This window comes from Rhinichthys klamathensis, unplaced genomic scaffold, assembly GCF_029890125.1.
Source record: "Rhinichthys klamathensis goyatoka isolate OS25496 unplaced genomic scaffold, OSU_Roscu_1.1 h1tg000042l_1, whole genome shotgun sequence".
Taxonomy (NCBI): Eukaryota; Metazoa; Chordata; class Actinopteri; order Cypriniformes; family Leuciscidae; genus Rhinichthys; species Rhinichthys klamathensis.
The window spans coordinates 4,636,137-4,658,246 of record NW_026606589.1 but is presented as its reverse complement, the minus strand read 5'-3'; the positions used below and the strand labels follow the sequence as shown (position 1 = coordinate 4,658,246).

General features: G+C 42.0%; 1 protein-coding gene across 1 annotated transcript; it reads left to right on the top strand.

Annotated features, from left to right (window-relative positions):
• The first annotated feature begins 1,362 nt into the window (after nucleotides 1-1,362).
• On the top strand, nucleotides 1,363-20,807 carry LOC130082299 (group 3 secretory phospholipase A2). Its single transcript, XM_056247153.1, has 4 exons — nucleotides 1,363-2,143; nucleotides 17,826-17,958; nucleotides 18,918-19,052; nucleotides 19,917-20,807. Exons 1-4 carry the CDS (start codon nucleotides 1,612-1,614, stop codon nucleotides 20,563-20,565), a joined length of 1,449 nt encoding a protein of 482 aa, XP_056103128.1. The 5' UTR covers nucleotides 1,363-1,611; the 3' UTR covers nucleotides 20,566-20,807.
• Nucleotides 20,808-22,110: the final 1,303 nt, after the last annotated feature.

The following is a 22,110-nucleotide window of genomic DNA, read 5'->3' as shown; positions in this document are numbered from 1 at the left end:
TTTTTCTTACCCCACTGGCAGATCATTTTACTCGTTTTAAGTTAAATGCATTTATTTAGATTCTGGCAGTAAATTATTCATAATTCATTGATTATCTCTACTACAAGCAGATAAACAAATAAAATACCTTTTAAAATCTTTTTAGATTTTAAAAGGTAAATTTTTTTAGATTTTTCATTTTTATGATGAAAATAATGGCTTTTCATGAACCCTCAGCAACCCCAAACCCTGGTTTGGGAAACCCTGATGTAATGTAACATTTAATGCACTTCATGTTGTTGATAACAAAGAATGGAATATATTTATCAATATGATACAAGAATATCCTATTTAAATCAATGATAAAGGTAATCTAAAAGAAGTAGTCTGATTATGTTACCATAAATGTGTGGACCAAAAATGTAATGTAATGGACTACGTTACTAACTAGAATTTTTGTCATATTTGGAATCAGTAACTGGCTACAATTTGTAATATATCTACCCAGCACTGCCTCTCTTTCAAAAACGGCTTGATTTACCCTGCTTTCTACCTGCTTTATACCTCTCCCATTCTAAAACCGAAAACCCAGAGTTTCCCTCATTTCAGGGTTAACATACTCAGAGATTTCACTTAATCTCCTTTCTGAAACGGGCCTCGGATGTTGATTGTCGTTCGTGGCTCCTGTATGTGTGCTCCTGTCAATTCTCTCCTGCCTTCTCTTTGTGGATCTTGTTCTTGGATTATTCCGCCTTTGTGTTTGTCTAATAAACTTGCATCTGGATTCTCTCTCTCTGCCTCCTCCCCACTCATCATTGAGAAGTTTGTTTTCATATTTTCTGTTTTTGTTTTAATTTTAGTTAAGTTTTAGTATTTTTGTTTTATATTTGTCATTTTTATTATTATTTTTAGATAGCCTATGTCTATAGTTTTACTCATTTTTATTTCAGTTTTAGTAGGTAGGCCTATTTTAGTTCCTCGCGTTAAATTAAATGAAAATTAGAAATGTTGCCTATAGTCAACTAGATTAATAAAACAAGTTTAAGTTTTATTCAAATATTTACTCAAGTTAAAGTTTATTTAGTATTCCATTACAAATTGTATTGACCATTTTGATTTTATTGTGACTTTAAGTGACAGAACAAAAATCCGATTTGTATCAAAAGATCAGATTTCTGCAGCATCGCAATGTAACAATGTCTCAATAAGGAATCTTGCAATTGTACTATACTATTGCTTGGATTGAACTCGGGTCATTGGACAGCAAATCCTCGGTAAACGGAGTTCTGTTGATTTTCGAGTCATGTGACTAGTGTCGTTTCAGCTCCACATTAGTTACAAGTTTAAACCTGTAGATAACTCAAATTTCAGTTCGACATCGGTGAACAGACAGTCAAGAACCGGCAAATTCATTTCATTTGACAGATCATTCACATAGCAAATTCTTCTTCATGCGGCGTCCTCATTGTGGACAGAAACAGACTGATGATGATTATCTGCGTTTACTGATTTTAATTTAGCATATTTTTCCTGGTATCAACGTCAATTAAACCGATTGAAAAACTAGCTACGTGCTATTTATGACCGTTTCTAGCCCTAAACAAAGTAGAGCTAGGCTAAATCTAAGCAATAATGGCATTGTATCTCCAAGATGCGCGTATCGGAAGTCTATTACTTGCTGTTAAGTTTTTAGCAGTGGTTTGCTGTTGCAGTGCTGTAACACCACAGCAACTTGCACCATTTTGCCTCCTCGTCAAATCTGAACACGGGAGTAATCAGGTTAGTTTTCTCACTCACTCACTGGACGCGTTAGCACCTCCGCTCTTTTACTGGAGCAAGTGGACATCAGAGACACGCGTTGAAGATTGCTTCAGGAGTAGCGACGGGACCCTGGTTACGCGTTATTTATCACTCTGCCGTGAAGAGCGCGCTTATGACAACGCCGAAAAGTTACCATTCCGCTTCAACATAAGTGCGCTATTGGAAGATGCCAGGCTGTGTGAAGTGAACTCGTCATATTTCAATTTCACTTTGCTCAAAGAAGACGTCAACCAAGGCCAGACGATGGATTCAGGAGCAAAAAGTCGCTATAAACGCGCATGGGTTTTACCGGGAACACTTTGGTGTGGACGAGGCACAAGCGCCAATGACTATGAACAGTTGGGTAGGTCTGCATCCATAATTTCCTATGCCTTCACTCTTAAAAATAAAGGTTATTATTGGCACACAAAAGTTCCATAAAGAACATTTGACGTCCATGTAACCTTTCCATTGCACAAAAGGTTATAGTGAATTATTAAAATATTCGTCACACTAAGAAAAAAGGGAAAAAGGGTTCTCTTTTTGTTAGGCTATAGGCCTATAATAAAAGCGTTTTTCAGTTCACTTATAAAAATTTTGTCTCTCAAACTTTAATAGGCGGTAGCCACATTCGTCTACAACAAATAAAACTCACTTAGACATGTGCACAATTACAGATTATGTGAGTTAATATCAAATACAAAGAGTTCTGTTGTTACAACCTAAACTACTGGGTTGAGTTGTAACACTTGTGTGCCAATAATAACCTTTATTCACTGGGGTAGATGTAACAAAAACTGGTAATAAGATCCATATTATCCAATTTATGGTATACATTTATTGAAGAACAATACTTAGTTTTGAATAAAGTGAACAATTTCTTTTAGGATTTAATTTAGCACAACTATTGCTGTGTGTGTGTGCGTGTACTGTATTCCTGTCACATAAGTGTTCAGTAACTAGCTTTCCATCCATCTATTTTTATGTAAACTGAAATATCACACAAAAAAACCCTGGACGGAAACGCCAAGATGCGCATAAATTCTAAAAATGTGCACAACAAACCTATGAGCTAAATTGAGGCAGATCATTTTTATCCTACAATGAAAACTACATCGGAAACACATTTACAACATATATTCCTTGATGCGCAACAAAAAACTCATGTGACTTTGCCTCAACAGAGGATTTGATTGATAACAGGAATTTTTCATGAACTTGCCCTATCCCTAGCCCAAACAGCCATAAAATGTGATATAACTGTTTTAACATGTGGGTTTGAAGTTAGCATGAATGCAAAGCATCAAATTAAACTAGAGAAATGGATACTTTAGGTTATGAAAATAATTGTATCAATGTCTTGATTAAAACAAAGTTAATTTCTTTCCTTTCTTTTTCTTTTTTTTGGTCATAAAATCTACAATGTTTCTCACAGTCACATACCACTTCTCCTGTGAACTCAAAAATGAGATGGGAGTGTATGATATTTATGCCATCAATACACATCTGTTTTCTGACCTGTCAAACAGTGTTAAATTGACACCGTCACCGTGTAATGAACTAATTTTGTTGTTCATATTACCGGTACAAAATTTAGCATCCATCAGTCTTTTAATCACAAAATCTTTGATCAATGATTTATGATAATGCTGCTGGAGCTGTTGAGTGTATCAAATATTCTGTAACACTATGCAAAGATGTATTCATGGTACAAAGGCCTTAGAGCAGGGGTGTCAAACTCAGTTCCTGGAGGGACACTACTGTTCTTCAGAGTTCAGATCCAACCCTAATTAAACACACCTGGACCAGCTAATCAAGGTCTTCAGGATTACTAGAAACCAGAGATACGGTGTGTCCCAATTCTAATACTATCCATCCTAAATAGTATTCGAAAATAGAATTAGTGCATCCCAAATCATTGTATGTTGAAATGAGTATTCCAAAGATACCCGGATGGTCTACTTTTTCTGGTTAGAATTCGAAGTGCACATCGATGCACACTCTAAAGGCTAATATTGCCCACAACCCATTGCGAGTTGGACAAGGATTCGATTAGAACTACAAACACGAATAAAAAGGGTTAAAAAAAAACGTCTCAGGTTACGACTGTAACCTTTGTTCCCTGAGAACAGGGAACTCAACAATACGTCATCGACGTTATGGGGAACGCCTCAGGCGTGACAGGTGTCTGAAATCACTATCAAATCACGTCAATCACATTGACCGGCGACAGCCCGTGAATCATTAGCGTGAATGATTAACGTGCGACCTGGAAGTATATAAGGGCGCCTTGCAAACATGACAAATCACCTTATCGTCTGAAGGGACTGTACGGCAGGCAAGCCCCGAGGCATGGCAGGGAGACGTATTGTCTCGTTCCCTGTTCTCAGGGAACAAAGGTTACAGTCGTAACCTGAGACGTTCCCTTTCGAAGGGAACTCAACAATACGTCATCGACGTTATGGGGAACGAAATACCCACTCCGCCATGCTGAGGGGAGTGCATGCCCTCAGGCAGTGACAACTGTCCGAACCAGCAAATTCAAATGAAATGCTAGAACCACTCATCGTCAGGTCACACTAGGCTGTCAGTGACAGCATTCCCTACAGTCATAGCCTAAGCTATAAGCCTCACAGGAAACCTCCATAAACATAGTTAAATGAAAGCCTACCTGGGCCTGCTCAAAGGCCTAGGACCACAACTTCAATTAGAAGGGGCCCCTTCTAGGGAATGTGGCTAGGGAATCCGAAGGAACCCCAGCCAGTCACTATTCAGGGGAACGTACTCACCCCGATATGCCACCAGGACGGCCTGACCTGGCGTCAGATACATAGACACTTAGTCTGGCCACTTCCTGTCTGTCCGAAGACAGAGCCTCTGGAAAAATGCCTTAAGTAAGGCATCCAACCCGAGGGACTGCGACGCTGGCAGTGAACCACTCGGCCCGGATCTCAGAGACGGGATATCCCGGAGAGTATGACTCAGCATAGTGCTTTATGACCCTTGCTAGCGAGGGGAGTTTCTCTACTCGATCCATGGATCAACCCAGTGTTTGCAAACACTGAGGAGGCCTGTGAAGGCCTAATGGCTGATCTAACCGGGAGGCCTCACGAGAGGCCTACGACCGTCTGACCAGACTCAGGAAGCCGCATGCTCATAGAGACCCTCAGTGAGGGGAGCACAAGGTCTGCCTGGTAGGCAAACCAGGCTGTAGGCAGGAAAGGTTCCAGGAGGGAACAAATAGCAGAGAATAAACACTTTAGCGAGCCAGGGCGCAAGCTCGCCCTCAGCAGCTGCCTATTAAGGCTAGCTGAAACTGATAGCAAGAGGCCACTAGCTTCATAAACCCAGCACCATTAGAGAAATATTACAGGGAGGCCCGGAGAGGCCTACTACCTGATAACCCCAGTATGTGGGGTGCTCCACCTTCAGGGAGGCCCGGAGAGGCCTACTACCTGATAACCACAGTATGTGGGGAGCTCACCTTCAGGGAGGCCTGGTGAGGCCTGCTACCTTACAACCACAGTATGTGGGGAGCTCACCTTCAGGGAGGCCTGGTGAGGCCTGCTACCTTACAACCACAGTATGTGGGGAGCTCACCTTCAGGGAGGCCTGGTGAGGCCTACTACCTGATTACTACAGTCTGTGGGAACTCACCTTCAGGGAGGCCTGGTAAGGCCTACTACCTGATAGCAACAGTATGTGGTCACCCACAGGGAGGCCTAGAGAGGCCTACTACCTGATAACCACAGTATGTGGGGAGCTCACCTTCAGGGAGGCCCGGTGAGGCCTGCTACCTTACAACCACAGTATGTGGGGAGCTCACCTTCAGGGAGGCCTGGTGAGGCCTACTACCTGATTGCTACAGTCTGTGGGAACTCACCTTCAGGGAGGCCTGGTAAGGCCTACTACCTGATAGCAACAGTATGTGGTCACCTACAGGGAGGCCTAGAGAGGCCTACTACCTGATAGCGATAGTACGTGGGGAACTCACCCTCAGGGAGGCCTGGTGAGGCCTGCTACCTGATAATCACAGCATGTGGGAACTCGTTTTCAGGGAGGCCTAGTGAGGCCTACTACCTGACAGCCATAATATCTGGGAGCTTTTTTCTGCTACCTGATAGTAAGCCAGGCTAGCTGTCCAGTTGCCCGTCCTTGGGCTTGTCTCTTCAGGGAGGCCTGGTGAGGCCTACTACCTGATAACCATCTTAAGTGGGAATTCACCTTCAGGGAGGCCTGAGGGGCCTACCACCTGATAGCAACTGGTAGCTGAGTCCGGGTGACAGTTCCAAGGTGGCCTGCTAAGGCCAGCCAGCTGGGGACTCGCCTATCAGGGAGGCCTGGTTGGGCCTACTAGCTGACAGCAAGTCAATTCTGCTACAAAGGAACACTGTTGGGAACCATACCACACCAATGGAACTATTGGGCCCACCTACAGGAGGCCTAGTACGGCTAGCTACCTGTAGCAGCTATAAAGTATGTCCCACAATGTTGGGACTCACCTCAGAGGAAGCCTGTTTAAGGCCTACTACCCACCTTAAACTGCCCTTAAACTGGTGAGTCAACTGCCCGAACCACCAAAGCCAACCATTTCTCTCGAGAAGTGGCCTACACCGCCCTATTGGGGGCTGCCCATACAAGGAGGCCTGCTGAGGCCTACTACCTGATGGCGCAGCCTTCGTTGGCAGATAAGCTGTTTACACAGCGCCTACAGCATCCTGGTGCCTAATCACATTGCCCACGGCAGTGTACTCAGCTAGAGTAGCTTAGCACCCTAAAAAACAAGGGGAGTACAACATACGCTATACTGTCTAAACGGAGGCCCCAGAAGTCAGGGGCCTACCATCTATGCATGGGCGTCAGCTCAGGGCAATGCTCTGGCTTCAGGGGAGCGAACCTCGACAAAGGAAGAAGTGAAGGCTTAATTCGTACTCGACCCGAGCCATAGTGGTGCGAGGTAGAAAAATACAGAACTGAGAGTGAAGTGCTCAGACCTACCCTGAGTCACAGGGGAATACTCACACCTCACCCTGAGGTTACCAGGGTGCGGGCCTGCCAGCGGCTCTAGGGGTGACAGAAATGTATCTGTGCCCAACCTAGGGGAGTGGGGGCTTCCTAAAAACCACCACCTAAAAACCCAGCACTCGAGCAGTAGCTCAGCGAGGTAAATAAGCCTATACTGGCGGTCTAATCCAAATGCCAGTTCTGCACGGCAGGGTCGGGCAGACAGACCGTCTTCTCAGTGAAGCGAAAGACGACCTAACCCTGCTCGAAAAAGATAGAAAAACCACGGAGGCCTGATTGAGGCCCACCATGACCTTATAAACCAACCTCTGCACCAAGCTGCATTACTCTAGTCGCCCCAGAATGCAGAGAAGGGGGCGGGCCATGGCCTAACGACTCCCATGGGAGGAGGCTGTATACAGGGATGTAAAACATACATTCACAAAGTGAAGAGTCAGAGGAAGAAATGCTAACAAAGCAGAGCGCCTCAATATCCCAGGGATAGCCTAGGCCAGCTACAGAGGCGGCCCTGGTGAGGGCCAGCCTGTAAGCATAGATCTATCTGAGGGCTAGGAGGAGCCACAGCCACTTAAAGAATATAATCTGTATTATTCCATACAAAGGGCTGCAAAATCGCCAGCCTACTGAAAACCTAAACAGAGCTCAAGGGGCGAAACACTCAGAAAAGTCAAAAACGGCCCCGTGGGCCGGACATAAGATCTAACTTAAGCACTAGCGCCAGTCAACCTCTAAGAAAAAATTTCTAAAAGAGAGACCAACTACTCTACCCTACGGTGGCCTAGCAGCCCGAAGGCTAACACAGTTACCGTACTGGCCACCTAGCAGGGGACTTCAGGGCCCTAATAATCCAAAAAAGTTCTCTTACCTTAGTACTTTGACATGACCCCATAACTCTATACAGGGAACGCGGTCTGTAGAGAGAAACATTTTATTTTTTAATCACAAAAAATACTCTTCAAAAGACCGGCAGCTCACCTGCGGCGTGCGAAGTAAGACCCAATTTTTCAGACAGTTCTTTTAAGAACCTGGGATCCGCCACTTCACAAGCCTGAAAGGGGCGTTTCCAAAAACCAAACCTAGGTGGGCCGTCAGAACATAGTTCTCATCATAGGCCCATCCCCAGGCCTGATGTAATGAACGCCTGGAGGTCAGGAGAGGGCAGAAATGTCGTGACCCTCCGGGGAGGTTATCCATCACCGACGCTGTGTGCGCTTGCGCTGGATAACCTCCCTCAGATCTCTCCTGTTGCGGGAGTCACGCCTTCTCTGCGACCTGCTCCTTGAGAGAGGGGGCGCACGAGAGGCGACACTGGCTCGTTGACCCTGCATACGGTCCTTAGACCGTGAAGGGCCAGGCCCACCCGCTTGCCGGGGTACGGACGCGGATCTCAGCGGCATGCAGGTTTTAAACGCTGCTGAGCGCGCCTTCGCCTCCCTGAACTTCCCCACCACCGCCTCCACGGAGGTGCCGAAGAGTTCGGAAGGCGAAACCGGCGAATCGAGGAGAAAGGCTTTTTCTTTCTCCCCGATGTCGACTAGATTTAACCACAGATGCCTCTCCGTGGCCACCATCGCCGCCATCGACCGTCCGATCGCGGCAGCGGTTTGCTTGGTAGCCCGGAGAGCCAAGTCTGTGGTGCGGCGCAGCTCAGCCACCGCCTCAGGGGACATCCCTGCCCCCTGGTCGAGATCCCCCAGCAGGTCGGCCTGGTACGCCTGCAACACTGCCATGGTATGTAGTGCAGCACCGGCCTGACCTGCTGCCGTGTATGCTCTGCCATTCAAACGAGCTGTTGTCTTCAGTGGTTTGGATGGCAGGGTTGGAGCTTTCAGTGTCGCTGCCCGCCCAGACACGAGATAGTTCGCGAACGTCTCATCAATGGGCGGCATGGACACGTACCCGTGCTCTCCGATCCCCTCAACATCAGCGAAACTAGCCCGCTGATGTCGGTGGATACGGGCAGAGTACGGGTTCTTCCATGCCCTCTCGATCTCCATATGGAGATCAGGAAGAAATGGAAGGCTTACCTGAGCTGGTGGTGTATGGCCGGGGAGAAAACGATCGTCGAGCCTGCCGCGAGCGGTCTCTCCTCTAGCGCGCCGCCAAGGCAGCTGCAGCCTATCGGCAGCGCGCCCCATCACATCCACCAGCTCTGCATACACGGGGCTGGATGGCTGAGGAGGTTCAGGATCTATTTGATCATAAATCTCCTCAGCCATCTCCTGCGCGTCCTGAAGAGCATCAACTGCAGGTACAGTCGGTGAATAGTCTTCCCCATCGACCTGCAGTTCACCCTCGTCAGTCGTCGAATCATCTGAGAGGTTTACAGCCCTCTCGAGGCGATCGACGAGCTCCATCTGGGAGCCCCATGATGTAAGTCGCCGCTCGGCCTCGGCACGAGCGGGACCCGCACCATGAGGTCCAGACGCTGAACCCCCCTCACTCGAGAAGAGGGCCAGACGAGAGCGGAGCGTTTTAAGGGAAAAACACTCGCAGTTCGCACAGAGGGTTCCCTCGAGAACCTCCCGTGCGTGCTCTTCACCCAAGCAAAACACGCACAGCTCGTGTGTGTCGGCCGGTGTCAGAAACCTCGGACACGGGTCGGCACACTTACGAAAACAATCAGTTTTAGCTGTGCGTTTCATTCTTACCTTTTTTTTTCCTCCGTATATCTGAATAGCGTTTCAAACAAACAGTCCCTGAAGACGATGAGATGGTTTGTCATGTTTGCAAGGCGCCCTTATATACTTCCAGGTCGCACGTTAATCATTCACGCTAATGATTCACAGGCTGTCGCCGGTCAATGTGATTGACGTGATTTGATAGTGATTTCAGACACCTGTCACGCCTGAGGCGTTCCCCATAACGTCGATGACGTATTGTTGAGTTCCCTTCGAAAGGGAACTACAAACATGATAGATGTGAGAGTCCAACGGTTAAAGGGATAGTTCACCCAAAAATGAAAATGATGTCATTAATGACTCACCCTCATGTCGTTCCAAGCCCGTAAGACCTCCGTTCATCTTCGGAACTAAATCTAAAATATATTAAACTGTGTTCCGAAGATGGACGGAGGTCTTACGGGCTTGGAACGGCATGAGGGTGAGTCAATAATGACATCATTTTCATTTTTGGGTGAACTAACCCTTAAAGGAGAGAGGTTTAGATAAAGGGGTTTGAGTGAATAATTATCAGTATCTAACCTGACGAAAATATATTTATTCAATGTTATCCACATTATGTTTCATCTGCAACAGCATTGTAAACTTTTGTAATGATACGTTTGGCCATTAACTTTAAATGCATCATTATATTTAAATTGAAAACACGAGGAGAGTCTACTCATGAAAGACCCACGATTGGCAGATCAACGTGCTACTACATTTCTCTCCGATACGGTAGGAAATTAAATTAAATTGAATGTGGAGGATTTTAACTGTGAGAAGTTTTGATTGACAGGGCAGTTTAAACGGTGACAGGATGCATGTAACTACGCGACAGAGCTGTCCGTTAAATATGACAAAGTAGTATGTCCCAAAGCTTGCATACTCTTCTGCTACATGCTCAAAAGTATTTACTTTTTATTCACTAAAAGTCTACATACCTTTAAGGCAGTGGTCTCAAACTCGCGGCCCGCGGGCCATTTGCGGCCCGCGGGGTGATATTTTGTGGCCCCCTACTTGACATTAAAGTTTAATGTTAGTGCGGCCCGTCGTTGCGTGTGCCGCGTTTAAAAAAAAATATATATATTTTTTTTTTATCCCTTATGGGCTACCATAGATAGTTTCGTGACAGCTTACGGTGGGTTTGTTGTCAATAGTTGTCAATGACAACCGCGAAGTACAAACATACTGCGCCTGGAAAAAATGAGCGCGTCGCTTCAATTATGAGCGCGCTTGCGCGCGCCTACATTTGAAATAACGAACTTGAGCGCGCAAAATATGTGAGCGCGATATGTGAACGGCCCCTTGTCGAGCTAACACCAATCAGGCCACGAGCTACCGATAGCTCGCGAGCGACGTGTTGGAGAGAGACCCTGCTCTAAAACAATGTGAGAATAATCATTTTGAGCTTGTAATATGTGTCCAACAGGTTGATAAGACGGTTTGCTTTGATTTGTGCAAAGTCAGTCATTTGCCTGAGACACTATAGCCTACATGTGTAGAAAGAATTCAATAAGACGGGCAGACATGACTGCAAATATTTGTATTTCAAAAGCAATAATTGTTTTTCTAAGTATAATAAAAGGAAATGTGCCTTCCAAAAAAAAACAAAAAAACATTCAATATCATTAATGTGTTGTATAAAGAAAATAAAAAGGGCATAAGCAAATATAAATATCACAAATATGTGTTATAGACAAAGAAAGTTTGTAAAAATGAACTTCAACTGTCAGAAGGACAGCTCATGAAGAACCAATCATGTACAGAAAGGAATGTTCAAATTCAGAGGAACAGTTCAGAAGAAACGTTAATAATAAATATTGAGAAGATTGGATCAGTTGTGCTCCTTTTTTGGAATACTTGATTACTATTTTTTTGTGGAATACTTGATGCGGCCCAGCCTAACCCCGACTCTACCTCCAGCGGCCCCCAGTTAAGTTGAGTTTGAGACCCCTGCCTTTAAGGTGTAGTATAAGTATGCGAACTGGGACCCAGCAATAGTCTTATTATTGGGAGATACGAGGGTCCATGGCTCTACCATTGGAGAAAAAGCAACGGCTAACTTGGATCATGTGTGCCTTGATAACCAATCACATTACAGCCTTGACGTCATTGCATTTCGTTCAGAGTTGTGCGGCAGTCTATGGGTGTTTCTCAAACGGAAGGCTGTATCCTAACGAGACCGCATCCTTCCTAGTCCAGTCCTTCTAAGGCTTGTAGGCTAGACTCCTCCTCAGCAATTAAACGTTAGAATGAGACGGTCTAGTAAGTGTGCTTGGCTATGTCACACATGTTTCCGCCTCCACGGTCACTGCACGAAAATACTATTAAAACTTAATTTTGGAAAAATAATTTACAAATCTTTATATTAACTGGCTTTCTATTAATGCAGCCATGACAGCCATCTGCGGTCTCCCAGTGGCTTACATTATTGTCAGTTTAATGTTAGTTTATAATTTACAGTAAAACAAAAGATAACATCTATGCTTTCACGTCCTTTCATGTTTCATTTCATAATAGACTCAGACAAGCTCAGTACCGACTCGTTTTCCCGTCCATTTATTTTCGTTCATTTAAATGTGTGCAAAGGATTGTGGGTGATTTAAGGCCACGAAGGATACATCCAACGCATCCTTCAAAACAGGCCGAATGAAGGAAGTGAAACGAAGGCTGCCTTCCAAGGATCCTTCAAATTGAGATGGCCTTCAGCGACGTTTGATGACGTGGCAGCCGAGATATGCAGCCTTCGTAGGATGTAGCTTCCGTTTGAGAAACACCCATTCACTGTTTGCTGATACTATAGAAATGAATGAGAAATGCCGTAAACTAAATCATACCTGTTGCAGCATATTTTTTTTTTTCAGTGTAAAAATAGATCAATCCAAAATGAATGTTTAAGAACAAACGTGTTGAAGACTAACCGATGGGCTGTCGAGTCTTTTCTTTTTTTCTTTTTTTTTATATGAATGTTATCGGCGTGAAAAAAACCCCTCTATTTTCGTTATTTGCTACATATTAAGCAGTTTTCCTGAGAGCGATAAATCAAAGTGCAGTTTTCATGCCAGGGTCATAGGTGGTTGTGGCTGACTATCTGTGAATGTATGGCATGTCCTCGAAAAGACATGGGAGGTCCCTGAAACATAACCTGGTTATTACAGTTAATACTATGTTGTGTGTCAGTAAATCAATATAATTACAGAGGGTGTCATAGAGTTATACATGACAGTCAAGAACGGAAGAGTTACTGTGCAACACAACGCAAAACAGAAATGTGCCCTGCGTTACAAGTTGTATTCTATTACAGATAATCTACATAATAATGAGGACAGTATACACGAATCCGACGAGCGTTCTGTGTAGGCTGCCATCTTGTGGCGACGCCATTACTGAGCTGTTACCAGTATGTAAACAAACCTCCGTGATAACGCACCCTCGATGACAGCTACAGCCAGGCAGAATGACTTGTTGGGTTGATGATGTTAGACAGTGGCCTCCAGTCACAGATGAAGGTACAACGATCTTACAGATTATTTATGAAAATAGCTTGGCAAGCTAGCTAGGCTAACGTTAGCTAACGAGGAAACTATAAAAAGATCTGTCCATTTGGCAACAATAAATAAATGAATGACATCAAATAAACGAATTCATGTTTTTCATTTGTGTCCATTATTTATTTAACCCTCATGTGGTGTTCAAAACCCTATAACACCTGTGGTGTTCCCGGTCAAAAATGACCGGGCCATAAAAAAAACCTTATAAATCACTCATTATACCATATTTTCACCCAATCTTGGATTCAATCTTTTTGTCAACATGTTCTCTTTCAATTAGGACTGGTTTTATATTTTGATTTGCATCTGAATAATCATAGGCCTCATTTATTTGAGAGTAGGCATTTCATTTTTTGAGTAATTTTTTTAAAATTTTTGAATAATTTTGGAAATATTAAATAAAATCTGAAGAAAATTGGTATTGTTGATCACACTAGTCAACTTAACATTTTCACCAGGAATTTTGTTTTGAAACTTTTGTTTTGTAAAAAATATGGCACATAGTCACACTTGTGGTGTTCCCGGTCAAAAATGACCGGCCTATAAAAAATAGCTTATAAGTCACTAATTATACCATATTTTCACCCAATCTTTGATTCAATCTTTTTGTCAACTTGTTCTCTTTCAATTAGGACTGGTTTTATATTTCTGTTTGCATCTGATTAATCGTGGGCCTCATTTGTCTGAGAGTAGGCATCTCATTTTTTGAGTAAAAAACAAATAATTTATGAGTAAATTTGGAAATATGAAAAAAAAAAAAATGAAAAAAATGGCTACTGTTGATCACACTTGTCTACTCTAATGTTTCACCAGGAATTTTGTTTTGAAACTTTTGTTTTGTAAAAAATATGGCACATAGTCACACTTGTGGTGTTCCCGGTCAAAAATGACCGGCCTATAAAAAATAGCTTATAAGTCACTAATTATACCATATTTTCACCCAATCTTGGATTCAATCTTTTTGGCAACTTGTTCTCTTTCAATTAGGACTGGTTTTATATTTCTGTTTGCATCTGATTAATCGTGGGCCTCATTCATCTGAGAGTAGGCATGGTCAAAAATGGTCACAATGGCCGACCATTGAAAGTGAATGGGAGAGACTGAAAATAACAGAACAATTTAGTTTTCAGGAGCATGTTCATTATTTTCATGTACACATATGAGCATGTGTGCTTGCAAACATCGAGCCCTTGGACCTGTGCATGTATCGATACATTTATACACACGCTACCCAGACACACACATGTTAAAACACACAAACTTTTTTAAATATTACACACATTCTTTTCCACAGAGAGAAATTTGATCCTACCCTAACCTGCATCTAATATACATTTATCCATCTGACATTACCACACACACACACACACACACACACACACACAGGCCGTGATCAGATTTTTGACTCAGAAACTAGTGAGGAGGAGGAAATTCAGGATGCATCTTGCAGTGAAGATGTTTCTGAAGAGGAAGGCACCACTGAATCGGCAGAGGAGCAGTCTTCCAGTGATGAGGGCCCAGCTGAGGTTACCGTTTTATTCTGGTCAAAAGATGGAACTTTGTCCTGGCCTTCATCCCCACCTATGAGGCAAGGCAGGTTTTCTTCTGAAGGCCTTCCTCTTCAGAAACATCTTCACTGCAAGATGCATCCTGCATGTCCTCCTCCTCACTAGTTTCTGAGTCAAAAATCTGATGAATAACATCATGTGCAGAGCTGTTTTGCCATTGTGCTGCCCAAGGGGGTAATCCATCGACCGGAAGTTGAAGCCCGCCGGGTGCCGCCATGTTGTAGCAGAACTTCACTTGCGTTAGCATTTCCATTGACTCCCATTCATTTTTGCGTCACTTTGACAGCGAATAACTTTACATCTGAGGCGTTTAAAGACTCCATTTGTCCATTATTTATTTCTAAAGAAACACGACAATGTATAAAGGGCTCCATTACCTTCTATGTTACACTATGGCTCCGTAGAAACAGATTTAGTAAAAATAGGCTAACGATTGCGTCATAACCACTCGACTCTCTGTCGCGCTGTACAGAAGTTACCGTACAGACAGGAGGAGAAGCTCGCAGGCAATCGGGGGGACGTCCCGTCAAGGGAGAAGCCCATAGATAATGAGTCCATAAAAGCAACGGAATTCTTACTCCTGCTCACTCACGCCAAATAACTCTTTGCTCAAGTTCCCCGTCTCTGCAAGATTAACGTTGGCAGTTTTCACGCACAGCTACTAGAAGATTAACGTCTGTCAGACAGGTTGCTCACGTCATCAAGCTTAGTTTGAGTCGGTCTGAGTCTGCGCGTCAGGAACGGAAGTGCTCAAAAATCGCTAAAAGTGGGCTTCAACTGTCTCAACTGAGTTCCAATGAGATCGCTCTGTCCATTTCTTTTACTGTCTATGGTGCTGCCACAAATGAATGACAAGCAAGGTGCTGTGAGGCATTTTATATATGCCTGTGCTATCACATGATGTATATTTGTAAATATTGTTTAGTTCTGTGTGAGAACCTCACAGTTCCAAAACAAAATGTCATAATATTTTGTCTGGAAGCTGTGATGAAACAAGACCATGAAAGAAAGATTCTTTTGAAGCCGGGTCACTGCAGTCACGGCCAGTTTTTGTGTGTGTGTGTGTGTGTGTGTGTGTGTGTGTGTGTGTGTGTGTGTGTGTGTGTGTGTGTGTGTGTGTGTGGTAATGTCAGATGGATAAATGTATATTAGATGCAGGTTAGGGTAGGATCAAATTTCTCTCTGTGGAAAAGAATGTGTGTAATACTCAAAAAAGTTTGTGTGTTTTAACGTGTGTGTGTCTGGGTAGCGTGTGTATAAATGTATCGATACATGCACAGGTCCAAGGGCTCAATGTTTGCAAGCACACATGCTCATATGTGTACATGAAAATAATGAACATGCTCCTGAAAACTAAATTGTTCTGTTAGTTTCAGTCTCTCCCATTCACTTTCAATGGTCGACCATTGTGACCATTTTTGACCATGCCTACTCTCAGATAAATGAGGCCCACGATTAATCAGATGCAAACAGAAATATAAAACCAGTCCTAATTGAAAGAGAACAAGTTGACAAAAAGATTGAATCCAAGATTGGGTGAAAATATGGTATTATGAGTGATTTATAAGCTATTTTTTATAGGCCGGTCATTTTTGACCGGGAACACCACAAGTGTGACTATGTGCCATATTTTTTACAAAACAAAAGTTTTAAAACAAAATTCCTGGTGAAACATTAGAGTAGACAAGTGTGATTAACAGTAGCCATTTTTTTCATATTTTTTTTTCATATTTCCAAATTTACTCATAAATTATTTGTTTTTTACTCAAAAAATTAGATGCCCACTCTCAGATAAATGAGGCCCACGATTAATCAGATGCAAACAGAAATATAAAACCAGTCCTAATTGAAAGAGAACAAGTTGACAAAAAGATTGAATCCAAGATTGGGTGAAAATATGGTATAATGAATGATTTATAAGCTATTTTTTATAGGCCGGTCATTTTTGACCGGGAACACCACAAGTGTGACTATGTGCCATATTTTTTTACAAAACAAAAGTTTCAAAACAAAATTCCTGGTGAAACATTAGAGTAGACTAGTGTGATCAACCGTAGCCATTTTTTTCATATATTTGTTTCATATTTCCAAATTTACTCATAAATTATTTGTTTTTTACTCAAAAAATGAGATGCCTACTCTCAGACAAATGAGGCCCACGATTAATCAGATGCAAACAGAAATATAAAACCAGTCCTAATTGAAAGAGAACAAGTTGACAAAAAGATTGAATCAAAGATTGGGTGAAAATATGGTATAATGAGTGACTTATAAGCTATTTTTTTTAGGCCGGTCATTTTTGACCGGGAACACCACAAGTGTAACAAGGTAACAATACTCCCACAAAAAAAATAAGAAAATTTTCAAAAAAACACTGAGATTTAGTTATACCGTTTGGGAACAAAGTCACTAAGTTTCAGTCCAAAGCGATAACATTAACTAGTATTTTCGGGAATAAGAAAATCTTCTCCGGGTCAAATTGACCCGAACACCACATGAGGGTTTTAAACTAGAGGGTATGCGCATGACGTCACCGTCGACCGGAGTGAATGCGGTCACGCCCACTAAGTGGCAAAAAGACTGAGCGGCAGCATTTGTTTTCAGCGTGAATGCCGTGAAAAACACACAAAACACATCTAAAACGGGAAAGAGCTTTGCGATTGACTGTACTACTAGATTTGACCAGAAATCTGAGGTACTGTATACAGACTGCAAAAAGCTACAGAACAGACTATATTCTGCATAATTGGATGTTTTTAAATAAAAACTGACAAAAAACTATATAAGTTTTAGGGCTGGACGATATGATGATATACAGTATAACATTAATGTAAGTGATCACTCGGATTTAGACCTATCTATATTGTATTTATATAAAACGTTTACAGGCAAATTTTCTTAATTTATTTCCCCGGCATCGAAATCAGGCTGTCAGGAAACACGATTCCTGGCTGCATGTCAATATACATGGATCACTGGATCTTTGATAAGTTGTAAGGAACACTATATCGAGTCCAACTTTTAGTTTAAACTGATAATAGTTTGTTTTACCCGCGTTTTCGCAGTTTCCCCTATTAACTCCAGCCACGCAGCAGCTCTTTTGCCACTCAGTCCGGCTGAGGGGGTCGTGTTCCGGCGGGAAAGTGACGTTAATACATTCCCTCTATTATTTTACAATATTGTAAATAATCTATATTTGTTATTTGATTATTTAGACTACATTTTTCTTCTCTTATCAGGTATGTTTGTGCATGCGGATAGATGCTGCCGAGAACATGATCACTGTGAGCACATCATACGCTCTTTCTCTGTGAACTTTGGTGTCTTCAATCCCACCCTCTTCACAGTCTCCCACTGCGACTGTGACCACAGGTGAGCACATAAGCTCTGGGGTCTTTCACATTCCACAGATGAGAGGCATTTTCAGATCCTCAGGGGAGACTCTTTAGAGTCATAACTCATCCTTTCTGTTTGTTCACCTCATGTATGTTATCCATATATGGCTCGTATGAGTTTTTTAGGACACTGCATGTTTTAATAGATAAAGAATATATATCTTCAGCGGGACAGCCTGTAATTTATGTAGAAAGGTGTGCAACACTCAAAAAAAAATTTTTGTCTCAGAAAATTAACACAGGCATCTTTTTGAGGTATGACAACTTCAAACCAACCACCTACAACACACATTTTAAGTTTTATAAAAGTTGTTCCAATTCATTTCAACATAATTGAGTGGTGGTACGGGAACTATTAATAATTTAATGTGGTTTATTTTAACTGCTAGTATAGCACAACTTAACCTAACAGGTCACAACACAAAATAACACTACATTTCAATATTTATTCTACTTATCATTTGCAAAGCATGCTGGAAACTTAAAATCCACAGACAATTCCTTTAAGTTGCATTAAGTTGAATTGCATTTTTTGCAGTTTAAATAAAAAAAAACAATATTAAATTGATGTAGTAATCAACAATTTGTCAACATAACTCATCTAAATTATTTTTGCAACTTAAATCAATACAATCAAATTACATTTTAGTTCAATTAATGAATTTGAACCATGCATTTATTTAAATGTTTTTTTTAGAGTGCATTAGTTTACCGGTTTAGTCATTGGTTCAATTCACAGGGAACACACATACTGATAAAATGTATGCTCTGAAAGTTGCTTTAAATAAAAGAAAAATCCTAAATGCTTAAATGTAAATACATTGAGCATATGTTTAATGGAAGGGTTAGCTGACATTGAGACACAAAAGAGAGATTTCATGCAAATATTCATGCAAAAATATTTATTTCTGTCTTGTATCTTCCTGTCTCTGTTAGATTTAAACAATGCCTTCTCAATGGTAATGACACCATCTCCAACATGGTGGGCTACAGTTTTTTCAACGTCCTAAAACTCCGCTGCTTTGAGATGATTCAAAGGAGGCAATGCACACAGTACAACTGGTTTGGAATGTGAGTGAAAGAAATGAAATAATGTATTCCAAAAATGTTGCTTCATGCTTCTGTTTGCAAGCAAAAATGCAGAATGGATAAAAACACTGTAATTGTATATATAATTATATAATGCACACAGCTGTCTATATTGACATAACCAAATTACTTCCATAGAATAATTTTTATGGCATCATTATAGTATGTTCATTCATAGTCTTTAATAGATTTTCAGCCTGTAATTCCAGTTTCTGTGTTAAATGAGAACAATTAACAAAGTTTACTGGACTCATTGTCCTAGATTGTCTCCGATATATACTTATATTTGTTTGGACATTCCTTTATAATCATGGTTTTAAATTCTAGGATGAGTTTCTCTGTAATAGCATTGTGCCAGAGGTGGGAGTAAGTTACCCACATTGAAGTCATAAGAAAATAAGTCGCCGAGTCAAGTCTCAAGTTGCAGTGCACAAAATAAAACAACTCAAGGCTATGGCTCACCTCAAGCAAGTCATGTTGAGTCCTGCGAAGAAAGTTACTCTCAAAGTACCATGCAGAGGTTACTTTTCCCAAGCAGTTATGAACTCCCTAAATAATACAGATCTGAGAATGTTCTGATCTGAGATCAGAATAATACCTCTCTTAAACAATTTTATTAGAGTAATTCACCAAGTTTAATGTGTGAAAGCAGTTATTTTTTCTATTATGCTTGCACTAATTGACAGCGCAGCTTGAAACCCTGGTTGAAAATCCAGGTCTTGTTTCCTCAGCCTTTTTGTAGTGAATCACTTTTGACAAAAATGTTGACAGCAGTTTGTTTAGTATTGTACTCTAGCCCAGAGTAACATTATGCTGGTGTAACCGATTTTTAATCTCTCACTGCAGGTGCACAATGGTCCAGCTTGCACCTGTGGCAGTATTGAAAGATTCAACACCATACAATTCCACCAATCTAAGTAATGAGAAAAGTGGTACCGTTGACCTTCCATGCAATGAAGTGCCAATCAAATTGTCACATAGTGGCAAACAAAGAACCTCTAAATCTAAACGAATTAGACTGACAAAAGATCAAAGAAACTGCGCTCCAGTTGACTATGCAAAAGGGGGAACATTTCAGCTGAGTCAAAAGTTGGAGAACCCATTTGAAAAACGGAAGAATCTACAAACAGCTGGACATCGAAAAGGAAGAAAAACTGTGCAGCCAAACTCATTGTTGACATTTACCCTCGCTCCCCAAAGGAAGGCATCTAAAGAGAAGCAAATGATAACTCAAAAGTTCAAAATGGGAACTATTCTTCAAAGCATCCAGAGGACATCAAAAGCAAGTGTCACTCACTCACCTTCAACCTCATCTGAAAGGAAATTACTCTTGGTTCAAAAGACGATGGTCAATCAGTCCAAACAAAGATCTGCAACTAAATCAGGAGCAAGGACACTTCAAAAAAAGAGAAAAAAGAGAAAAAGAGGTAAAAACAAAACCCAGAAATCCGGAAAGAGCCAGAAGAGAAAGCTAGTTCAAACCCAAAAGCAATGATGCTCACTTTCAATCATCAGAAATGCAAAGGGTCTTATTTTTCAAAAGATAAGAGATCTTTAATCAGGTATTAGATTAAATTATGTGTGACATGAGAAGGGCTTTTCACACTGCGCTTTACCCTGGGTTATTGTCATTCTAAACCCTGCTTTTAACCCTGGGTTAAGGTACGTTTCACACTTGTAATTTAGAATCGGGGTTAGCACCACTTTTTACCTGGAGTTATGAAACCCTGATCCACATTTGGCCACTCCAGACACATCTTGGAAAGGTTAACATGACGCTGTCATCACTCGCACTAACAAATCAATGAATTTTCAATGAAAATTTCATAGCATTGTGCAGCCTATGGCTGTAAAACCACCGAGCTATAAATTCCAGATGAAATGGGATAACCTTACAGAGGTGAGAATGTGCAGGTTTGTGTTTTTATGTATAACTCAATATGCAATATCCATATGCAGAATTATCACATTAATGATAAATTAAATGCTTTGAAAATCACTATATATAGATGTTCATACATGTGAATAACTAGGTTGTAGATGCACAGTCAACTTGCTTTTGAGTGGTCATGGACCGGATTTGACCGTTCCAATATGGCAGATGGCTTAAGTATAATAGAAACAGACACTAATGAGGAATCTAAACATCAGGCTGTGTTTCCCTGTTTGAAGTGAAAAATGTCAAATGGTGACAGAAAACACGACAATTGGAGAAGTTCCATTCTTACCTTTATAGTCTGAAGGCTCCATTTAGTATAAACTCGATAGTACAGTCGCCAACATAAAATTTGATGATGCGCAGTGCTTTATGTAAACAGGAGATGTGAACGAGACACTGCGTCATAGTGTTGGCGCTATGGGAAGGTCCGGTGTCTGAATCATGTGTACACATGCGCCATTACCATTGGCCACGGACAAAGTCAGGTGACACTACATAGAACGTGACTACGTCTATAAAATGGTGCCTGAACACGGCGTCACCAGATTTATTCGTCCGAAGAAGCCGAAAGGACTTGAGACCCTGGGGTTGAATTCACATCAACACAGAAAAATCTAATGTCTGCAGAGAGGACCAGCCTGCCTCAGCACAAACATCTTGCAAAGGCGTGTCTTTTGCCAACACGTTTGAGGCAGCCACACTCTGAGTAAAATGACACCTAGAAGCGAAGCGATACAGTCCATCTTGTAGGTGAGAGAAACCGCATCTGAACAGACAAAGAGTTGATTGGCTTTAGGCTACTGGCATGAGCGATGGACGTACTGTAAATCCTAAGGGCCCGGACTGGACATAATCTATTCAACCTCTCCTGCTCCAAAGAGTCAAACGGTGGAGGGGAGAAGGCTCGAAGAACAACAGGATGAAATGGTGATGAAGGCATCTTTGGAACGTAGTACGGCCATGGTGCAATATCACCTTGACCAGTCCAGTGGCAAAATCAAGACAGGAGGCAACTGACAGGGCCTGCAAATCTCCTACCCTTTTAAGAGAAGTTATAGCTATTAGCAGAGTTACCTGAAGGCCGGAGACACACTGGCTGCG

Excerpts from the sequence above, each read along its gene's own strand:
- LOC130082299 (XM_056247153.1), top strand. The coding sequence starts at position 1,612 with ATGGCATTGTATCTCCAAGATGCGCGTATCGGAAGTCTATTACTTGCT. Across the intron at positions 17,959-18,917 it reads CACTGCGACTGTGACCACAG|ATTTAAACAATGCCTTCTCA; the intron begins GTGAGCACATAA and ends TGTCTCTGTTAG. Across the intron at positions 19,053-19,916 it reads CAGTACAACTGGTTTGGAAT|GTGCACAATGGTCCAGCTTG; the intron begins GTGAGTGAAAGA and ends CTCTCACTGCAG.